The sequence below is a fragment of the Oncorhynchus tshawytscha genome, linkage group LG13 (assembly GCF_018296145.1).
Source record: "Oncorhynchus tshawytscha isolate Ot180627B linkage group LG13, Otsh_v2.0, whole genome shotgun sequence".
NCBI lineage: Eukaryota > Metazoa > Chordata > Actinopteri > Salmoniformes > Salmonidae > Oncorhynchus > Oncorhynchus tshawytscha.
The window spans coordinates 50,342,914-50,359,919 of NC_056441.1; the positions used below are offsets into that span (position 1 = coordinate 50,342,914).

Sequence of the window (17,006 nt, forward strand, 5' to 3'; positions counted from 1 at the left end):
TGAATGATTGTAGAGGATGTCTTCATTGATCACACGTTTGATTACACATTGGATAGATACTGTATTACGGAAATGATAGATTTTCTGTCAATTTCGTTGGGTAACGTAAGTGTATCACCTAATGTGAAAACGGTGTAATCTACTGTAATTTACAGTACTGTAGCATATTACTTTCAGCACTTCTAAGGGCGATTTGAAACATGTACTTTGCATTGTTTACTATTGGATTAGCTGCTAGTTAAAACGACTACATTGAAAAGATATAATGATGTTGTGTTACGGTGATTATTACAATGTACTCATTACATATTCAAAGCGCTAAAAAAAACTAACAGCACTTAAAGCTGTTTGTGTGTGTGTGTGTCTCTGTGTGTGAGAAAGTGTTAAACTTCAAGAACATTGATAAGAGGGAGTACTTAAACGCACTTAAAGGCCTACTTAAACATTGGGAGCATTAATAGCTAGCTGTATGTTTCCGTGACTTCTGTTGTTTATGGTGAAAATACTCCTAAAAAATTCTGATGCCATTAACTTGATTCATTCCTGTGATCGTTTGACAGCACCTGAACGTTCAATGTACACAAAATGTGAATGACAAGACAGAACTATGTCATCAATGTGCAATAATGGAAGTGAAAATATGTTTGAAATGGCATTATTGAATAAATTCTTCATAGGGTGAGTGACTTGGCTTACAACCTACTGTGTCTTTGGTATGGCACCGTGTTAATACAATGAAATACAATACCGGCATAATGATGTACTACATGCATAGATTATTCATTATATACAGTAAACATACAGGCACTTTCTGAGCACCCATAGGAATGATGTTAATTATCCCATCCCAAGACACACACACAAGCATAATGACTACTGTGATTTCTACTCTTTACCTGAGAGCCTAATTCTTACATTAGGCTATCTAGCTCTCTAAAATGACCTCAATGACATGGGGATGAAGTCTTTCAGAATATTCTGACAATAATAATATATTATATTCATTCCCCAGGCTGTATCTTAATTTCCCAAAGTGGTTTACTCCCCTTCAGTCCTCAACATCTCACATCACATTCATATGAAGGAAAGAAGGCAAGGAGCCCACTCTTCATTACTGAGATACATCCTAGGGCAAAGGTCCTTCCCTCAAAGAAAGGCATTCTCTATAATCAGCACGTGAGGCTCCTCAGTTTCCCCAGCAGGGGGTGCCAGTGGCTCTGTAGACCCTTCCTCCAGAGGAGCACAGCACATCCTCCCAACACAGCCCTTCCCACAGGCCAGGCTGCAGGCCAGGTGTGAGGGCAGTGGGTGAATCTCCCTATGGATGATGGTGCGGTTGGTGTTGTTGTTATCCATGTTGCCGTTGGCTGAGGGAGTGGAGAGGAGGAACTCTGGTTGTACGGTACAGCAGCTCACACCTACACTCTGTAACACCTTGGTGACCCCCGACATCAGATCACCACACCTGTGGGAATAGATGCATATTGAGGTAACTGTATTACGGACCTTCCAACACCATCTCCCCAACATCAACATTCATCGTATAAAAACAGATAAAAACCTGTGTATCTGGAACCCAGCGTGGCAGTGGACATGTACAGACGCCACCAGGTAGCTCTCTGTCAGCTGCCACACGTGGAGATCGTGCACCGCCTGCACCCCTGGCACACTGGCAATCTGCCGGCCCAGATCAGACACACACACCTGGGATGGGCTGGCCTGGAGCAGCAGCCAACCGTAACGGCACACCTGGGGCAGAGCGGTGGCCAGCAGCACCACCACAGCCACCATGGAGAAGCCAGGGTCCAGGTAGATGAAGGGGCCACAGGCCCCAGAGCCATGCAGGCAGTCTGGGCCCAGGAGTAGCAAGGTAAGCCCGTTGGTGAGGGCCAGGATGGAGCCCAGCAGTGCCTGGGTGAGGGTGATGATGGATGGGAGAAAGGTGGGAAGTTGAACCCTGAGCCTTGTGGGGCTTTCTGACTTTAGGGCTGAGACTGTGGTGGGGCCTGTCTGATTATCTGAGGAGACAGGATAAAAAGGGGGTAAGTCAGGAAGAACTAGACAAAACTGAAATAGTTAGTCTGTCTGCCACTCATTAAATGGCTTAAGATTATTAGTATAGAACATTTTAAAAATGTCTCAGTTTCACTTAAAAAGATTTCACTTTTGTATACCCAGTACCCAGTAGTTCTGAAAGTAGTGTTCACAAGCCAAAAATGTGCAGATATGTGCGCCACGTCATGGCTCTCTCTGTCGTGCTGCTGTGCGTGTGCATCATGTGCATCTTGCTAGCTGTCACTCATATGGCAAAAGCTCATTGGTTGAACTCGAATTAGTGGGGGGCTGGCCCAGGTGGGGGGAGAATGGTGCAGCACAGCTTCCAGAAAAAAAGTTGGGATTAGGGATTGTGTGGCTAATTGAGGTATTCTGCTCATATATTATGCATGTGTGAACTACACATTGATACTTCCAGCCCACTACTAAAAAAATACTTAGCCAAAGTTCTGGACCATGTCTCTAAGGTCCAAAAATTTAACAGCAATGCCATCAAATTAAAGTCAGTTGGGAACAGGTCTTTGATGTCCCAATACCTTGGCATCGGATCTATGAACTGATATGTGTAAAACAACAATTGACACACATTCATCCGTTCACTGCAATCTTAAGATATTTTATACTTGCTACAAAAAGAATGCTCAATATATACACAACATTGTCTGACCGGTGCAGCCTGGAGGAAACATAAGCAATAGAGCATATTCTAGTACTGTCCATCGGTGGCTGGCTTTTGGAGTCAGGTCCAGGAATGATTATGTCCTAATATCAGGGTTCAGATGGACCAAAATATTGTTGGGGGGGGGGTCTGAAAAATTACAATCAGTCAATGGGTAATACCATTGTAGTCTTCGGTAAAGTATTTATTTTATAGGGCAATATCGGTAAGGTTCAGAAGCCTCGTAAGACGTAGCAGTAAAATAGAGGGATGTAATTGCAAAAGGAAATAGCAAAATGGTAATATACTTGGAAAGATGGGTTAATCTGTGGACACCAGTGGGTTGGAGTTCAAATCAGAATTAATGGTGGATTGGCCACTGTGATTGAAAATCCAGCATTTGCAGGAAGAGGAAATTAGGGACATACAAGTATGTATAATCCTTTAACTACATGTACCGTACATGAGTGAAAATAGCTGTAAGTAGCAGTACAAGTATTGTTGCGTGTTAGTTTACTCCAATCAGGGGAGGAGTGTAGGGTTAAATAAAACCATAATAAAAGGGAATTAGAAATGATGCAAACAATTAAATTGAATAAACCCAAAATCTATCTGCAATATTAAAGTTGATCTACACACTAGTCCTCCTTTTGATTTGCTGTTAAATTCCAGACTAGGGCGGCTAAGACCACAAAATGCAACATCTTCCCCAAGCATAGAAATGACTCATCTACCAAATACCAAAATGTACTGGGAAGGCCAAAGACAGGAAAGATAACATTTCTCACCTCTGTGTCCCACACACTTAGACATCTCAGAGTTGGGGTACTTTGGATGACAGCCACTGGCCTCTTGATTTGGGAAGTTGTTTGGTGTCTCTGCAGTTCTGCAGTCTGCAGGGAGTGTGTGTGAGTCTGCAGGGGGTGTGTGTGCTCCATGGCAGTGGTCTGAAAGGGGACCCTGAGGGGCCACGGTACGGAGTAGGGATGTCTGGGGTGGGTGCTGAGAGTCACTGTCAGGGTTCAGGACACTGGAGGTTCCAGGGTTACAGAGTACAAGTGTTCCATCTTGGAAGGCACCATGCAGAGATGTAGTGAGGTTACTGAGGTCATTCTCTCCACCCACTCCAGTGCTGTCTTTGGTCTGGACCTCGGCCTTGACTGTGGTGTGTTGGAATGAAAAACAAACAGACGGTCATTGCTTATATTCCAGTTAACCTGCTAGAATAATGCAGAACTTGTACACAATTCCCTCCCACACTGACATTAATAATAAAAGCAAAGAATGCTCTGTGCCTTTTCCATTCACACCAAGGACAGATCTCTCCTCCCCCTCCCAGGCAGCTCTAGTCTTGGTCCCAAGCCAGCTACCCCAGCTGAGCCCCAGCACCAGGAGGTTGTAGAGCAGGCTGACAACCCCCATCACCGTGGCCAAAAGAGGGTGCTGTATAGGGTGGGGCTGCAGGGTGTGGCTGAGGATATCCAGAGAGACAGAGACACACAGGGCAGCCAGCAGGAGAGCTGAGATCAGAGCCCCCAGGGGCTGGACCCTCGCTTCGCTGTAGGACAGACCACACAGGGAGGCCTGAGGGGGGAGGCGTCGGGGAAAAGGGTTGGCTGGAACAGACAGGGTGGGATGGGGATAAGAGGTTAGCTGGTTGGACTCAGAGTGGTCAGGGGAGAAACAATGGGTGGTTGTAGGGGTGAGAGGTTTGGAGGGAAACTGGGAAGTGGTGGTGAGGACAGGGGTTGAGAGGGGAGGAGAGGGACAGGAAGCTGAGCTGGAAGGGATGGGGGAGACACAGGAGATGGTTAAGGCATATGGGGGAGATTTGACAGGTGACTGAGTGGGGGTGGAGGTGATGGAGGTGGAGGTGGAGAGAGGGGAGGCAGGTGGCGGTTTTGGGGGGCCTCTGCCCAGGGTGGGTTGAGCAAGAGGAAGAGCCATGTGCATGAGGATGAAGAGGGTGTGGAAGACGTCCACCATGGTGATTAGGGAGTCACAGAGGCGGCTGACAACAATCTCACACAGCAGGAGCAGGAAGGTCAGGACCAGCATGCACCTGTGCAGGGAACTGCCGTGGGGGAGCCCCAACCTGCAAGCCATCTCACCTGTCAGACGATACAGACACATTAAAAAAAGTAACATTTCGTGCTCAATATTGATGGAGCAGCCCATCAGATGCAAGTTAATGTAATAATTGTATAGCATTTTCTATCAATGTTCACTGTTGCAAAGGTACAACATACACTGGGTTCCTAAAGGGTTCTTCGGCTGTCCCCATAGGAGATCCCTTTTGGCTTCCATGTAGAACTCTCTGTGAAAAGCGTTCCACCCGGAACCAAAAAGGGTTCTCCATTTCTCCAATGGGGACAGCCGAATAATGCATTTAGGGTCTAGATAGCACCCTTTTATCTAAGACTGTACTGTTAGAAACAAAGTTACAGACCAGGCAAATCCTGTAACCTTTAGTTCTAGCTAATCTGCCCTGTGCTATGAATTGACAAATTTGATTTGAAATGTTTCAAAGGAGCTTTAGCACGTCTCTTGTTCAGTGGAATGTGTTACCTTGCAATGGTCCAAACCAAACTCAATAACCCTCTAGCCTAGCTGATCCTAAAAAGTCATATAGGAATTAGTTTCACAGCATGAATAACCTGCTTGGAGCACACACACACACACACACACACACACACACACACACACACACACACACACACACACACACACACACACACACACACACACACACACACACACACACACACACACACACACACACACACACACACACACACACACACACACACACACACACACACTCTCTGACTGAAATACATAAATCAAAATGTGAAAAACAATTACCGGTGGTAGCCTAATGCAATGAGCAATGATGTGCTTCTAAATCAGAGCAATTAAAATTAGGCTAGTCTGACGACAAAAAAAATCCCTGACAAATGGTTTGCCACTATCACTTTTAAATAGTGTGAATTAATATTTATATTATTGTTTTAGAGTTTCTTTACCTTTGACGCGCGGTAGATCACAGGCGTCAAATAACCACCTGGTAAATGGTGGCGAGGTAATACGTCCACATTCGCGCTTCTGCGTACCGAATTAAAACGTTTCCTCGTCCTGTGTGTTCTGTTCTGCTCTCTCTCCTCTCTCTCTCCTCTCTCCTCTCTCTCTCTCCTCTCTCCCACGCCCACCAAACTCCCAGGTTATAATCGCTGTCATGTGAGGGGATTCGCTCTCATCATCCTTCATTATCCCCAATCTGCTGTCCCGTTCCCTTGTGTGGGTTAAGAGGAAAGCCCACCCACCCATTTAACCCGTTACTGCCAACACATCAAGAAAAGGTCATGCTGAGTGAAAGTAATTTAAACCTGACCAAAGATTATACTATAGTGAACAAAAATATAAACGCAACTTGCAACAATTTCAACGATTTTGTCTAGTTACAGTTCATATAAGGAGATCAGTCAATTTAAATGAATTAATTTGGCCCTAATCTATGGATTTCACATGACTGGCCATGGGTAGGCCCCCCCACTTGGGAGCCAGGCCCACCAACAGGGCAGCCAGGCCCAGCCAATCAGAATTATTTTTTCCCCGCAAAAGGGATTTTTCACAAAGAAATACTCCTCAGTTTCATCAGCTGTCCGGGTGGCTGGTCACAGACAATCCTGCAGGTGAACAAGCCGGACGTGGAGGTCCTGAACTGGCGTGGTTATACATGGTCTATGGTTGTGAGGCCGGTTAAACGTACTGCCAAATTCTCTAAAACAATGTTGCAGGCGGCTTATGGTAAAGAAATGAACATTACATTCTCTGACAACAGCTCCGGTGGACATTCCTGTAGTCAGCATGCCAATTGCACACTCCCTAAAAACTTGAGCCGTCTGTGGCATGAGCCGTCTGTGGCATTGCGTTCTGTGACAAAACTGCACATTTTAGAGTGAACTTTTATTGTCTACAGCACAAGGTGCACCTGTGTAATGATCATGCTGTTAAATCAGCTTCTTGATATGCCACACCTGTCAGGTGGATGGATTATCTTGGCAAAGGAGAAATGCTCACTAACAGGGATGTAAACAAATTTGTGCACATAATTTGAGAGAAATAAGCTTTTTTTGTGCGCATGGAACATTTCTGGGATCTTATATTTGAGCTCATGAAACATGGGACCAACACTTTACATGTTGCGTTTATATTTTTGTTCAGTATATATAGTATCAATAAGAATAAAGCTGTGTCATAATGTCAGGGGGAAAGTTCCTAATAATGTCATATTCATCATAAAAACTCATTGTCATACTTGACAAAAACTCATTGTCATGCTTGAGCGACCACATCTTGTTCTCCAAGACCTGAGCGGATTCTTGTGGCCACCCAAATGGCAAGTTGTGATGAGACAGAGAATAAACAATAGACACTTTAAACATATTTTTTGTTTAACCTGTATTTGCAAAAATTTATTTTACCTTTATTTAACCAGGCAAGTCAGTTAAGAACAAATTCTTATTTCCAATGACAGCCTAGGAACAGTGGGTTAACTGCCAGTTCAGGGGCAGAATGACAGATATGTACCTTGTCAGCTCGGGGGTTTGAACTTGCAACCTTCCGGTTACTAGTCCAACGCTCTAACAACTAGGCTACCCTGCCCTAGTCAAGTCAGTTAAGAACAAATTCTTATTTACAATGGCGGCTTACACCGGACGATGCTGGGCCACTTGTGCGCCGCCCTATGGGACTCCCAATCACGGCCGGTTGTGATACAGCCTGGAATCGAACCAGGGTGTCTGCAGTGATGCCTCTAGCACAGAGATGCAGTGCCTGAGACCGCTGCGCCAGTCGGAAGCCTGAGTCCAACTCAAGATTTATTGACAACCGGTCAGCAAGAGAAGCATATGAATAGCATACAATCTTCAAAATACATGTTAGATTACATCTTACATTCAGCAAGCTAGGGACCTTCCTTGGTCTCAGCCTATGAACTTCATACAGGATTGTCCAGGTTTGTCTTGTGATGGTCATGCTGACATGCCATCATCCCATGATACACAAATAGGAGGCTTAGTCGTGCCCTGGACATATTATGCTATTACAAACAAAGGAGAACCCTTAGATTGAGAAGATCAACTCACCATCCCATGAGCGCCCCTGGATACTGGATACATACTAACCCACATGAGCACCACATACTGAAAAACACAAACCTATCCCTCTGTAACAGAGTGAGAATTCCAATCCGACCTGGGTGCGAACTCACAGCCCTTTTCTTCCCCTCCATCCATGCCAGTGTAGATGCAGCGGTGCCAGGGCCCCATCTCAGACAGGTCCTCCCTGCCAGGAGCTTGGTGCAGTCCAGTGAGCCAACAGGCTAGATGAGGGTTGACACCACAGAAAAGTCCCTTTCACTCTTATACCAACACGCCTGCACATTCCTCAGGCCCAGGGAAAGGCCTGGCGAGGAAACATTGGATCACTTGCCACTGTCCTTAGAAAATAAACTCCTTATAAAGGTTGAATAGTTGGATCCTACAGATTTTATGACCCTTTAATAAAAGAGAATAAGGTATGCGTGACAACAGCCAGAGCAGCAGGTAATTAGGTAGCATGTTATCCCTCATGTTGTCTGCAGTGGTGGAAAATGTACCCAATTGTCACACTTAAGTAAAAGTTAAGATACTTTAATAGAAAATGACTCAAGTAAAAGTCAAGCAGTAAAATACTACATGACTAAGTCTAAAAGTATTTGGTTTTAAATATACTTAAATATCAAAAGTAAACGTAATTGCTCAAATATACTAAAGTATCCAAATATAAGTGTAAATCACTTCAAATTCCTTATATTAAGCAAACCAGACGACACCATTTTCTTGTTTTTATTTATTTAAGCATAGCCAAGGGCACACCAACATAATTTACAAACAAACCGTGCTGTATCTATTATTTTCTTCAGGAATGTACTGAAGTAAAAGTTGTCAAAAATATAAATAGTTAAGTACAGATACACCCCCCCCCCCAAAAAAAACTACTTAAGTACTTTACACCACTGGTTGCCAAAGGGAAACAATTGCCATAAGGGACACATGAGACTGAATGAGTTTGGTCTGTCCACTGACACTCAAATAGTTTAATAGCTAACACTGCTGACCCTTAACTTTCCAAGACAACCACATTAGTTGATCAACTAGACACCAGATTGTTGACTTATGGCACTCCTCTGTCCGACCTCCGGTTTCACTTAGTGTGCTGGGACAGAAAACTACAGCAGCGTCAACCACAACAATTGTACTAAACACAGCTGAGAGACACGGTCGACACTGTGCAGGTGGTCAATTGGGTTTCGGTCTTACAAATGCTACACAACTCATCAACACAACAACTGGGGCATATACAGAACATATAATGAATACATTGAAATATGTATAACGCTTTTCATTACAGAAACTCTAATCAGGGAAAATAAATATAGATGCAATATACAATAACAACAACAGTGGGCAAGCAATCTAGGCTATGAAAATGACAGTCTGTAGAAGTAGGTTTTTAAGGCCCTTTTAAGTTCTCATGGATGGAGTGGCTCTCGGATGGTCAGGGAGAGCATTCCATAGGCGAGGGGCAAGGCAGCATGGAGGCTCGGTCCCCCATAGTTTGGAGACGTGGAAAAGATCCTAGCTCAAAGGGCAAGGCAACAAACATGAAACCAAGAGACATGAGAAATTAGGAAACCCTTTATTTCAACCAAGATTATACACAAAATCCATAAATGCAGTAAAACTTGAACCCAAATAAACAAAAACATGACATTGTACCTTCATAGATAGTTTAGAAGAACACATTATGAGATGTAGGTGAATCTACAAAAACACCCCAGGTCACAATATTGCACAATATCATTGCTTATATGATTCTACCTCATAAGTCTGCCTGTACTCTAAAGACAACACTAGTGTATTTCAGGTGAGGTGTACTGAGAGCAGAAACCCACTGCACTACTTCTAACTTTACTGAAATTAAAAGGTGAACGGGGAGGCTGAGAAAAGCAGACTTAGAACTGAAGGTCACTTTTAATTAGTTTTCAGTGTTGCTTTCCTTGTGGATTTAAGCCTTTTCATGGGTGGCAGTTTGGGCTGGGGAAAAGTAGAACAAAAGAAATACTTGCATAGATACAGTAGGGAAGGGACGAAACATGAAGGAAAAAGAGCTATTACATGTTAATGTTCGCATGGGTGTTGAGTTAAATTTATTCCAGAAGGTCCTGCCCTTAGTCTCTCTATCCAATCCAGATCACGCGTGTCTACTATACAGAAAGAGAATGGTCCTTAAATGTATTTTTACCCTCTGTAATTCAGGGAGCTTTGGAGATGCTGAGTTTCGCTTATGAAGTTTATGTTTAAGGCTTTCTCTAGCCCCCTCTCCTCTCCTCTTTCTCATGATCTTTCTTCATATAAGCAGCGGGGGGGGGGGTTGGATTAATATTGGCTGGAATTCCTTCAGAACCAGATTAGTAATGAAAAAAAAAAAAAAAAAAAAGAATTACCCCCCCCCCCACACACACACACAATCCCCCACGCCCCATGAGCCTGTCTCTGAGGGGGGCGGTGAACTGCCTCACCCCTCAACGTCCCATCTTAAAGTTTGGTCACATTTTTGGAAAGTTCAGATTGAGCCATGCCATCCCAAGAAATCTGGAGAAAAGACAGACCTTTTTGAGTTTTAACATAGTAGGGAATAACATCCATACCAGAATAGTACTGAATGCTTGGCCAAGATGCCACTTCATACTTCAAGTATGCCATGTCATAGTAGGACACGATCGCTGATCCGAGTGGTCTAAATGTTTTTTTTAAAAGAACCATCTCTATATCAGTACACATGTCCTATTGGCAAAAAAAAAGGAGAACATTTATGATAGGAATCCATAGAATACATTGAAATAAGATAAAACAATGGCAAGCATCAAACAGATCCTGTTCTCTCAATACCTCTCTTGAAAGAGGGGTCACTAGTCTGGCCAAGCTATCGGTCAGCTCTTGTACTGGGCCTTGGACCTGGTATGCAAATCAGATTTCCACTATTGTTATTTGTAGTTCCACATTGTGTCCGTGGATTCTGTGTGAAGTGGATTACTACTTTTGTCTTTTAGATCTCGGACAGGTAACATGGTACCCTCTTACATTAAGCCTCATAATTCCTTCAATACAAAGCAGTATCACCTTGCCTAATACAACTCAGACCAGGTCACATCCCATCCGAACGAAAGACGACAGGACAACACCCATTGAGATACACAGTATTCTTATTCCATCTCTCTGACACACCAGAGATCATCACACCAACCTGATACCAACAAAGGTGATAGTCATTTTGCATAGGCAGTCTCTCACTCCATCCATCCCTGCCTTCCTTCCTCTCTCTAGTCTGGTTCTAATGTCTCAAAGCTCCAGAACTTGTTAAAATGTGGGTTAGAACACTCTTGGAGCAGGCTTATGAAACACTACCAGCAGGCTTATGAAACACTACCAAAGGCCTCCTACAAAGACCTTTAAAAAAAAAACTTGAGTCTCTAAAACTGATGTGCTGTGACATTGTCAGTTAAAGCCATACCATTTCCTTCCTCGTATAGAAAGCCATTTTAGGTCCATGTCACCTTGACCAATAAATTCTTCTTCTCTACATCTGAATAACTGGAATATGGCCATTGGCTAATTTGCTTAAACATACAAAAGAAAAAAGACAAAAAAAGAAGAGAAACATGGAAACACTAGCAGCATTTAACTTGCTTGTTGATGGGATGGTACTAACCAGCAGAATAGCAGTGCAAAATAGACTTTCAGACCTACAGTACTTTGTCCTAAATATGATGGTCCGTCAAATTAAATATTTTCCGAAAATTCCAAATCATTTCCACGCAGAACATCCAATGCAGTTCCCAAAGAGTATTTCCAGTGAAACACTCCGTCACTTCATTAGTCAGTACATGCATTTATTTGAGAGAGGAACAAAAGTGATTTGCCATACATATGTGATTACCAGCACATTTCGATTAATTTAACAAATAATTAAAAATGACTAAAAATGAAAGCATTACAAACAGCAGGGGCAGCACAGACATGATTACCCGGGCTGAGAAACAACCTGGTTGACCAGGGGAGAGAGAACAGTGGGATTGAGACAAGGGGCTCTATTCAACCAAAACCTATATACAGAGGATCCCGCAGCTGAGACAAACCTGTCTTCTTCTTGCACTGTAAGAAATCACCTTTTTTTGCCTTACCCTGGAACCTTCTAGATACCGGTTGAATAGGGCCGTTGGTACCTGGCCCATAGGTTCACAGTGGTGGGCATTCAGGCTCACATATGTCCCAAGATGGTACAAGACAGAGGTACCCCTGTGTTCACTCAAAACTTTTACCCACCTGTTTGTGTTCATATCAATGTCCTCCTGGCCTACAAGGAAAACACCAATATCCCCAGCGCTCCCACGTGGCCTTAGCACAGTGGTGTTTAAGATGTCAAGTTTCAACACAGGAAGTCTCTCAGTCAGCACAGGAAGTCTCTCAGTAAACCATCCCTCACATAGCTCCTCCTTAGGAAAACATTCATTTTCATAACTGCACTCTCCCCCCCTCCTTATTGCCATATCCGTTGATACTGCCACCCAGCATACTCTTATCTACCCCTCCCCCCCAACAAAAAAACACCGAAACATAATAATTGCTCTAATTTGAATCTGAAATATACACCAAAATGGGGAAATCTTTAAAAGCAAACCCCACGGAAAATAACTAATAAAATGAGGAAGAGAAGGGGAGAAAAATAAATCACACGAAGAAAAGGCTCATACAACTATAAAATAAATACAAAACGACTGATTTCTCCAAGCAGCAAAACAAAAAGAGATGGAATTAAACCTAGTCGAGTCGAAGGCAACATTTATCCTGTGTTGAGTTGGGAAATGAGATGGCACAGTGTTGTACCTGCAAAATACAAAGAAAGAGGGAGAACTTGAAGGAGAGAGACGGTCAGACCTGCTTTTTATTTATACTCCTATTGAGTGTCACACTACATTTAAATCACTCTGGTCGGAGACCAAAAAAAAAATATCCATCTGGAAAAGAACGTCTGATAACTGTCCAGTCGAGAGAGAAAAAAAGAGAAGAGAAAAAAGGGTAGACTTCCTCCGTAATGAACGGCATTACTCCGTCAAGGCAGACATTTTGTTTTCCAACATTTACAGAGGTTTCCAGAAAGCTTTAGATTGGAGTAACTCCGCTATCTGATTCTTAAAGGAAACCCAACATAATTTGTGACTGAGACCGTGTGCTTTTGGCAGATGACAGATGGTTTGGGTGTTCCCAGGGCGTTGCTGGAGAGACACTGGAGGGGACGATTCCTGAGGGGGCCAAAGCCAACGGAGGGGAAGGAACAGAAAAGAAAGCAATCACTTTGGCAGAGATCCCTTACGAGGTGGTGGTGGGGGGCAGGTAAAACTGTAACACACACATTCCTTGGTTATAAAACCATCTGTGCCCCACTGTCATTGTCAGAGAATGACACACAAAGCCAGTGGGTCCTCTTGTCTGAGTCCCACACAGCTGTGCACACTCTTTCGTCCAGCAGATGGCAATAGTATGGTTTTGTGTCAGTGTGCATACCCACGACACTATGAAGAACACACGTCGGGGTGGAGCTGGGGGTGAGCAGTGTGTGTCCTGTGTCTTTGGTTACCGCAGTGATAAACCCCCTCCGTCCCTCTCTCTTTCTCACCCCCCCAGCATGAGTGTGGTTTCCTGATTGACGGAATGTAGTGACAGGCAAAAGGTTAGTGTGATTTTCTTAGTGTCCGTTCTTGTTTATTTTGTTAAACTTTCTTTACAATACAGTGTGCGCGCGTTTCAGTTGAAGTGAATTCCTTATATGCTGTGACGAAGCTCAATGATTATTGTTTTGGGTCTTTTTTTCTTTTTACTTAGATGACAACTGGTCCTCTGTTTTCATAGAGAGGGGGTGGTGAGGAGTTTATGGTAACGACAACAAAATCGGAGGAGCAACAAGCCGATTCACCGAGACGATACGAGTCCTGTGTTCCTCTCTCCTACAGAACCACTGCAGAACAAACAGATAAGACCGACATTAGAGCACACATTGCATTACTTGATATAGATCGGCCAATCTATTTTTGGGGTGTGTTACCACAAATGTGTCTAGCGTGTGTTGACTGTACATTGTAAAGAGATCCAGGAGATTTAGTAAGTGTAGGTGTACCATGACACAGCTATGGTGCGTCTCTCCCAGTCTCCAGGCTGGCCTCCAGCAACAGCTCCTCCAGGTCCTGACCACAGCTCAGCTCTCCTGTGACACTCACTGCAAAATACACACACACACGTTCTGTCAGACTGTGTGCGTGTCTGCGAGTGTACCACGTGTATACCGTATGCATGTGTCGGTCACACCCGTTGTCCCACTACAGTCAGGGTGTTCCCCCAGAGCCTGTGACTCACCGTGCTCCATCACACAGCTGCCAGGCCCAGGCTTGGGGCCCTCGGGGTCCAGCAGGTGAAGGGCAAACTCTGGCTTCAGGCCGTTGGGAAGGGCCGAGCCCACCACCTCCTCCACGCTCTCCACCTCGTCCGTGGAGCTCTCGTCTGGGGACTCCTCTGCCTTGGGACGGGAGCTACGGCCCTCCACCTCCAGGGAAGTGTCTGTCTCGGCTGGAACAGGTGAGGGCTCAGCGGGAAGAGTAGTCTGTGATTGCCCCTCTGGTTGAAGCTGCTGCTTCTGTAGTTCCTCTAGAACAGGATGTTGTTGTTGCAGTTCCACCTGCACAGGAAGTGCCTGTTGTGCTAGTTGCTGCTGTTCCTCCCACAGATACAGTTCTTGTTCAGTTTCTGCTTCTGCTACACTCTCCGTTGCTCGCTGCTCCGGCGGACTCTCTGGCGCCACCTGTCGCTGTGCCCGTGGAAGTGTCTCTGCAGGTTCCTGTTGTGGGGGCAGAAGCTCAGAGTCTGGCTGCACTGTTTCAGGCTGTGACTGGAGCGGTGCTGTTAGAAGCAGACTCCCCAGGGGCTTCGTGTTAGTCTGTGTAGCTAGCTGAGGTGCTAACGGTTGCGGCGCTAACGGTTGCTGAACTGTGTCACAAGCCTGTTCCGGACTCTGGTCCTGCTGTGGAAGCCGTTCTGACTGCATGTCATCTTCCTCCTCTGTGTCGGTTTGAGACTCTGCCTGTTCATAAAGTGTCTCTTCTACTAGGTCCTGACTCTCCTCCTTTACCACAACCACCTCCTCCCCCTCCTCTCCTTCCAGCGCAGCTTCAGTGGAATGCTGCTCAACAGCAGACTGTTCTAGCCGGGGCTCTGTAGTTGTCTCTACCATCTGCTCTGTCTGTTGGGGTGATGCTAGTGTTGCTGCTGCTATTTCTGTAGGAAGGGAGGGTGAGTGTGATGTCTGGGCTGCTGTTAGCGGGCTCTGCTCCGCCAGTACAGGTTGAGAACTGTCTAGAACGCCCTCCACTTCCTCCTCAGAGGGCTGGGTTAGGAGGTTGGATGGTAGTTCTAGCGTCTCCGACGGGTCATTAGGAGTCTCTACTACGGTCTCCTCTGAAGGGGGTTGCTCTGGCGCAACAGGACTCTGCTCCATCGGTTTAGGGTTGACTGTCTGTGGGTCGTCTGAACTCTGGACCAGCTCCTGTGTCAGTGGTGTGGGCGTGGCCTGGGGTTGTGTTCTCACCTCTTCCTGTGGGGGTTGTGAACCAGGATGTGGTTGCTGTGTGGTTTCCTTCACTAGTGACACCACCGACTCTTTGGAGACCTGGGGCTTGGTCAGGCCAATCTTCCCCAGGACCTGGAACTGCTGTTGGTCAGATGGGCTCTCTACTCTGGTCACCATGAAGATCTTGTGGCCCCTCCCGGGGCTCGACACAGAGATACAGCGGCCCGGCGAGGGGGGCGTACCGGGGGCCCCCGTGGACTCTGTGACGGTGATCCCTGAAATGACAGACCCCGTAGCAGGTGAGGCAGAGGGGACGGGGGGTGTCTGCGAGGCATTGAGGGGGTGCTGAGTTGTCGCCGCCCGGAGTGAAGGACCAGTGTGTTTGGGGGTGGGGGAGACGGAGGGAGCTTTAGAGAGAACCACCTCTTCATCCTCTTCTTCGTCCGTGTCCGAGTCGGACTCCAAAAGCAAAGGCAACACCACTCCCTCAGAGCTCGCTGCCAATTGGCTTTCAGTCAGGCGCTCAGTGTCTTTCACTCCTTCCTCTCCTCCCTCACACTCACTGTCTTTCCCATCGTTATCAACAAGCTCGCCGGAATCAGCTCCGTCCTCCTCTATGGTTCTGTCCTCGGTGGCGATCTCGGCCATGGAGGCCGAATGCATCTGCTGCTCGGTCTCCTCCTTCTCCTTGGCTAGGATGAAGTTCCGCTTGCAGCCGTTCTGGATCTCAGCCAGCAGGGAACGCTGCGTATCGATGAAGCTCTTCACCTGGGAGGCAGAAGGAAAACAGAGGAATGAGAACTAGGTGAGATCAGGGCTTTCTATATTGATGTTCCCTGTCTACTCCAACCCTACTCCCCCCTTCCCTACAAATTCATTTGACCATTTTTTCCCTCTTGGACAACACAACTCAACCTGACAATGTATTACAAAGGACAACTTGCATACAGTCCCCACTTCTCTCTGTACATCTCCCTTTCCCCATTTCCCCCCTCTCTCTCACAGTCTCTTTCTTGGGCTCTCGGTCCAGGTCGAGGCGTAGGAGGGAGGTGTTGACTTTGAGGGCCAGGGAGAGGGCCATGAGGCCCCCCGTCTTGATCTCGTTCTCCCTCAGGTCCAGACGCAGCAGCCGGGGGCTCTCGGCGATGAACTCAGCCACCGCCACGGCACCTGACACACAGTACAGGGGGAGAGGTGGTGGTACAGGGCTCAGCTCAATGCCCTTTCACACACTAACAGCTCCGTTTACATAGACAATGAGGGTTTTTATTTTAAATAGCTGTAAATAGCTAAATAAGGACACACACACACCCTCGCAAGACAGCTTGGTGGACGCCAGGCCCAGCCGGAGCACCGAGCGGTTGGCGATCAGACTGTCCTTCAGCTTGTGGACACCCTCGTTCCCCACAGAGTTATGGCCCAGATTTAGGGTCTCCAAACTCTGGGTACAGGGCTAAAGAGGGAGAGAGAGAGGAACAGATTTTACACATAGCATGGGATAGGGGGCAGCAAATATACTGTGACGTATGATACAAAGTACAACACACTACAAACAGAGGTCTGTATCCATCAC

At 45.9% G+C, this 17,006-nt stretch overlaps 2 protein-coding genes across 4 annotated transcripts in view; both read right to left on the reverse strand.

Moving 5' to 3' along the window:
- LOC112244716 (probable zinc transporter protein DDB_G0282067) lies at positions 1 to 5,932 on the reverse strand. Its single transcript, XM_042295865.1, has 5 exons — positions 5,740 to 5,932; positions 4,009 to 4,824; positions 3,502 to 3,873; positions 1,562 to 2,018; positions 1 to 1,465 (listed from the first exon to the last, which is right to left on the reverse strand). The coding sequence occupies exons 2-5, from the start codon at positions 4,817 to 4,819 to the stop codon at positions 1,147 to 1,149; spliced, it is 1,959 nt and encodes a 652-aa protein (XP_042151799.1). The 5' UTR covers positions 4,820 to 4,824; positions 5,740 to 5,932; the 3' UTR covers positions 1 to 1,146.
- A 3,506-nt stretch (positions 5,933 to 9,438) lies between these two features.
- Positions 9,439 to 17,006, reverse strand: part of LOC112244683 (protein phosphatase 1 regulatory subunit 37) — a 54,348-nt gene continuing 46,780 nt past the window's right edge. For 2 of the 3 annotated variants that reach the window (XM_024412414.2, XM_024412413.2), the window contains 5 exons: positions 16,745 to 16,886; positions 16,437 to 16,603; positions 14,227 to 16,201; positions 13,991 to 14,089; positions 9,439 to 13,831 (listed from right to left, as the gene is read on the reverse strand). In XM_024412414.2, the coding sequence (XP_024268182.1) occupies positions 14,001 to 14,089; positions 14,227 to 16,201; positions 16,437 to 16,603; positions 16,745 to 16,886 (2,373 nt within the window). In that variant the 3' untranslated portion in view covers positions 9,439 to 13,831; positions 13,991 to 14,000. The remainder of the gene's footprint in view (positions 13,832 to 13,990; positions 14,090 to 14,226; positions 16,202 to 16,436; positions 16,604 to 16,744; positions 16,887 to 17,006) is intronic. The other variant, XM_024412415.2, reaches the window with a different exon arrangement.

What these genes read in the sequence shown, in the direction of transcription:
- LOC112244716 (XM_042295865.1), bottom strand. Translation starts at nt 4,819, where the DNA reads ATGGCTTGCAGGTTGGGGCTCCCCCACGGCAGTTCCCTGCACAGGTGC. An exon ending in CCTTGGTGTGAATGGAAAAG is followed by an intron (nt 3,874 to 4,008) that starts GCACAGAGCATT and finishes AACACACCACAG; the next exon opens with TCAAGGCCGAGGTCCAGACC. An exon ending in TAAGTGTGTGGGACACAGAG is followed by an intron (nt 2,019 to 3,501) that starts GTGAGAAATGTT and finishes CTGTCTCCTCAG; the next exon opens with ATAATCAGACAGGCCCCACC.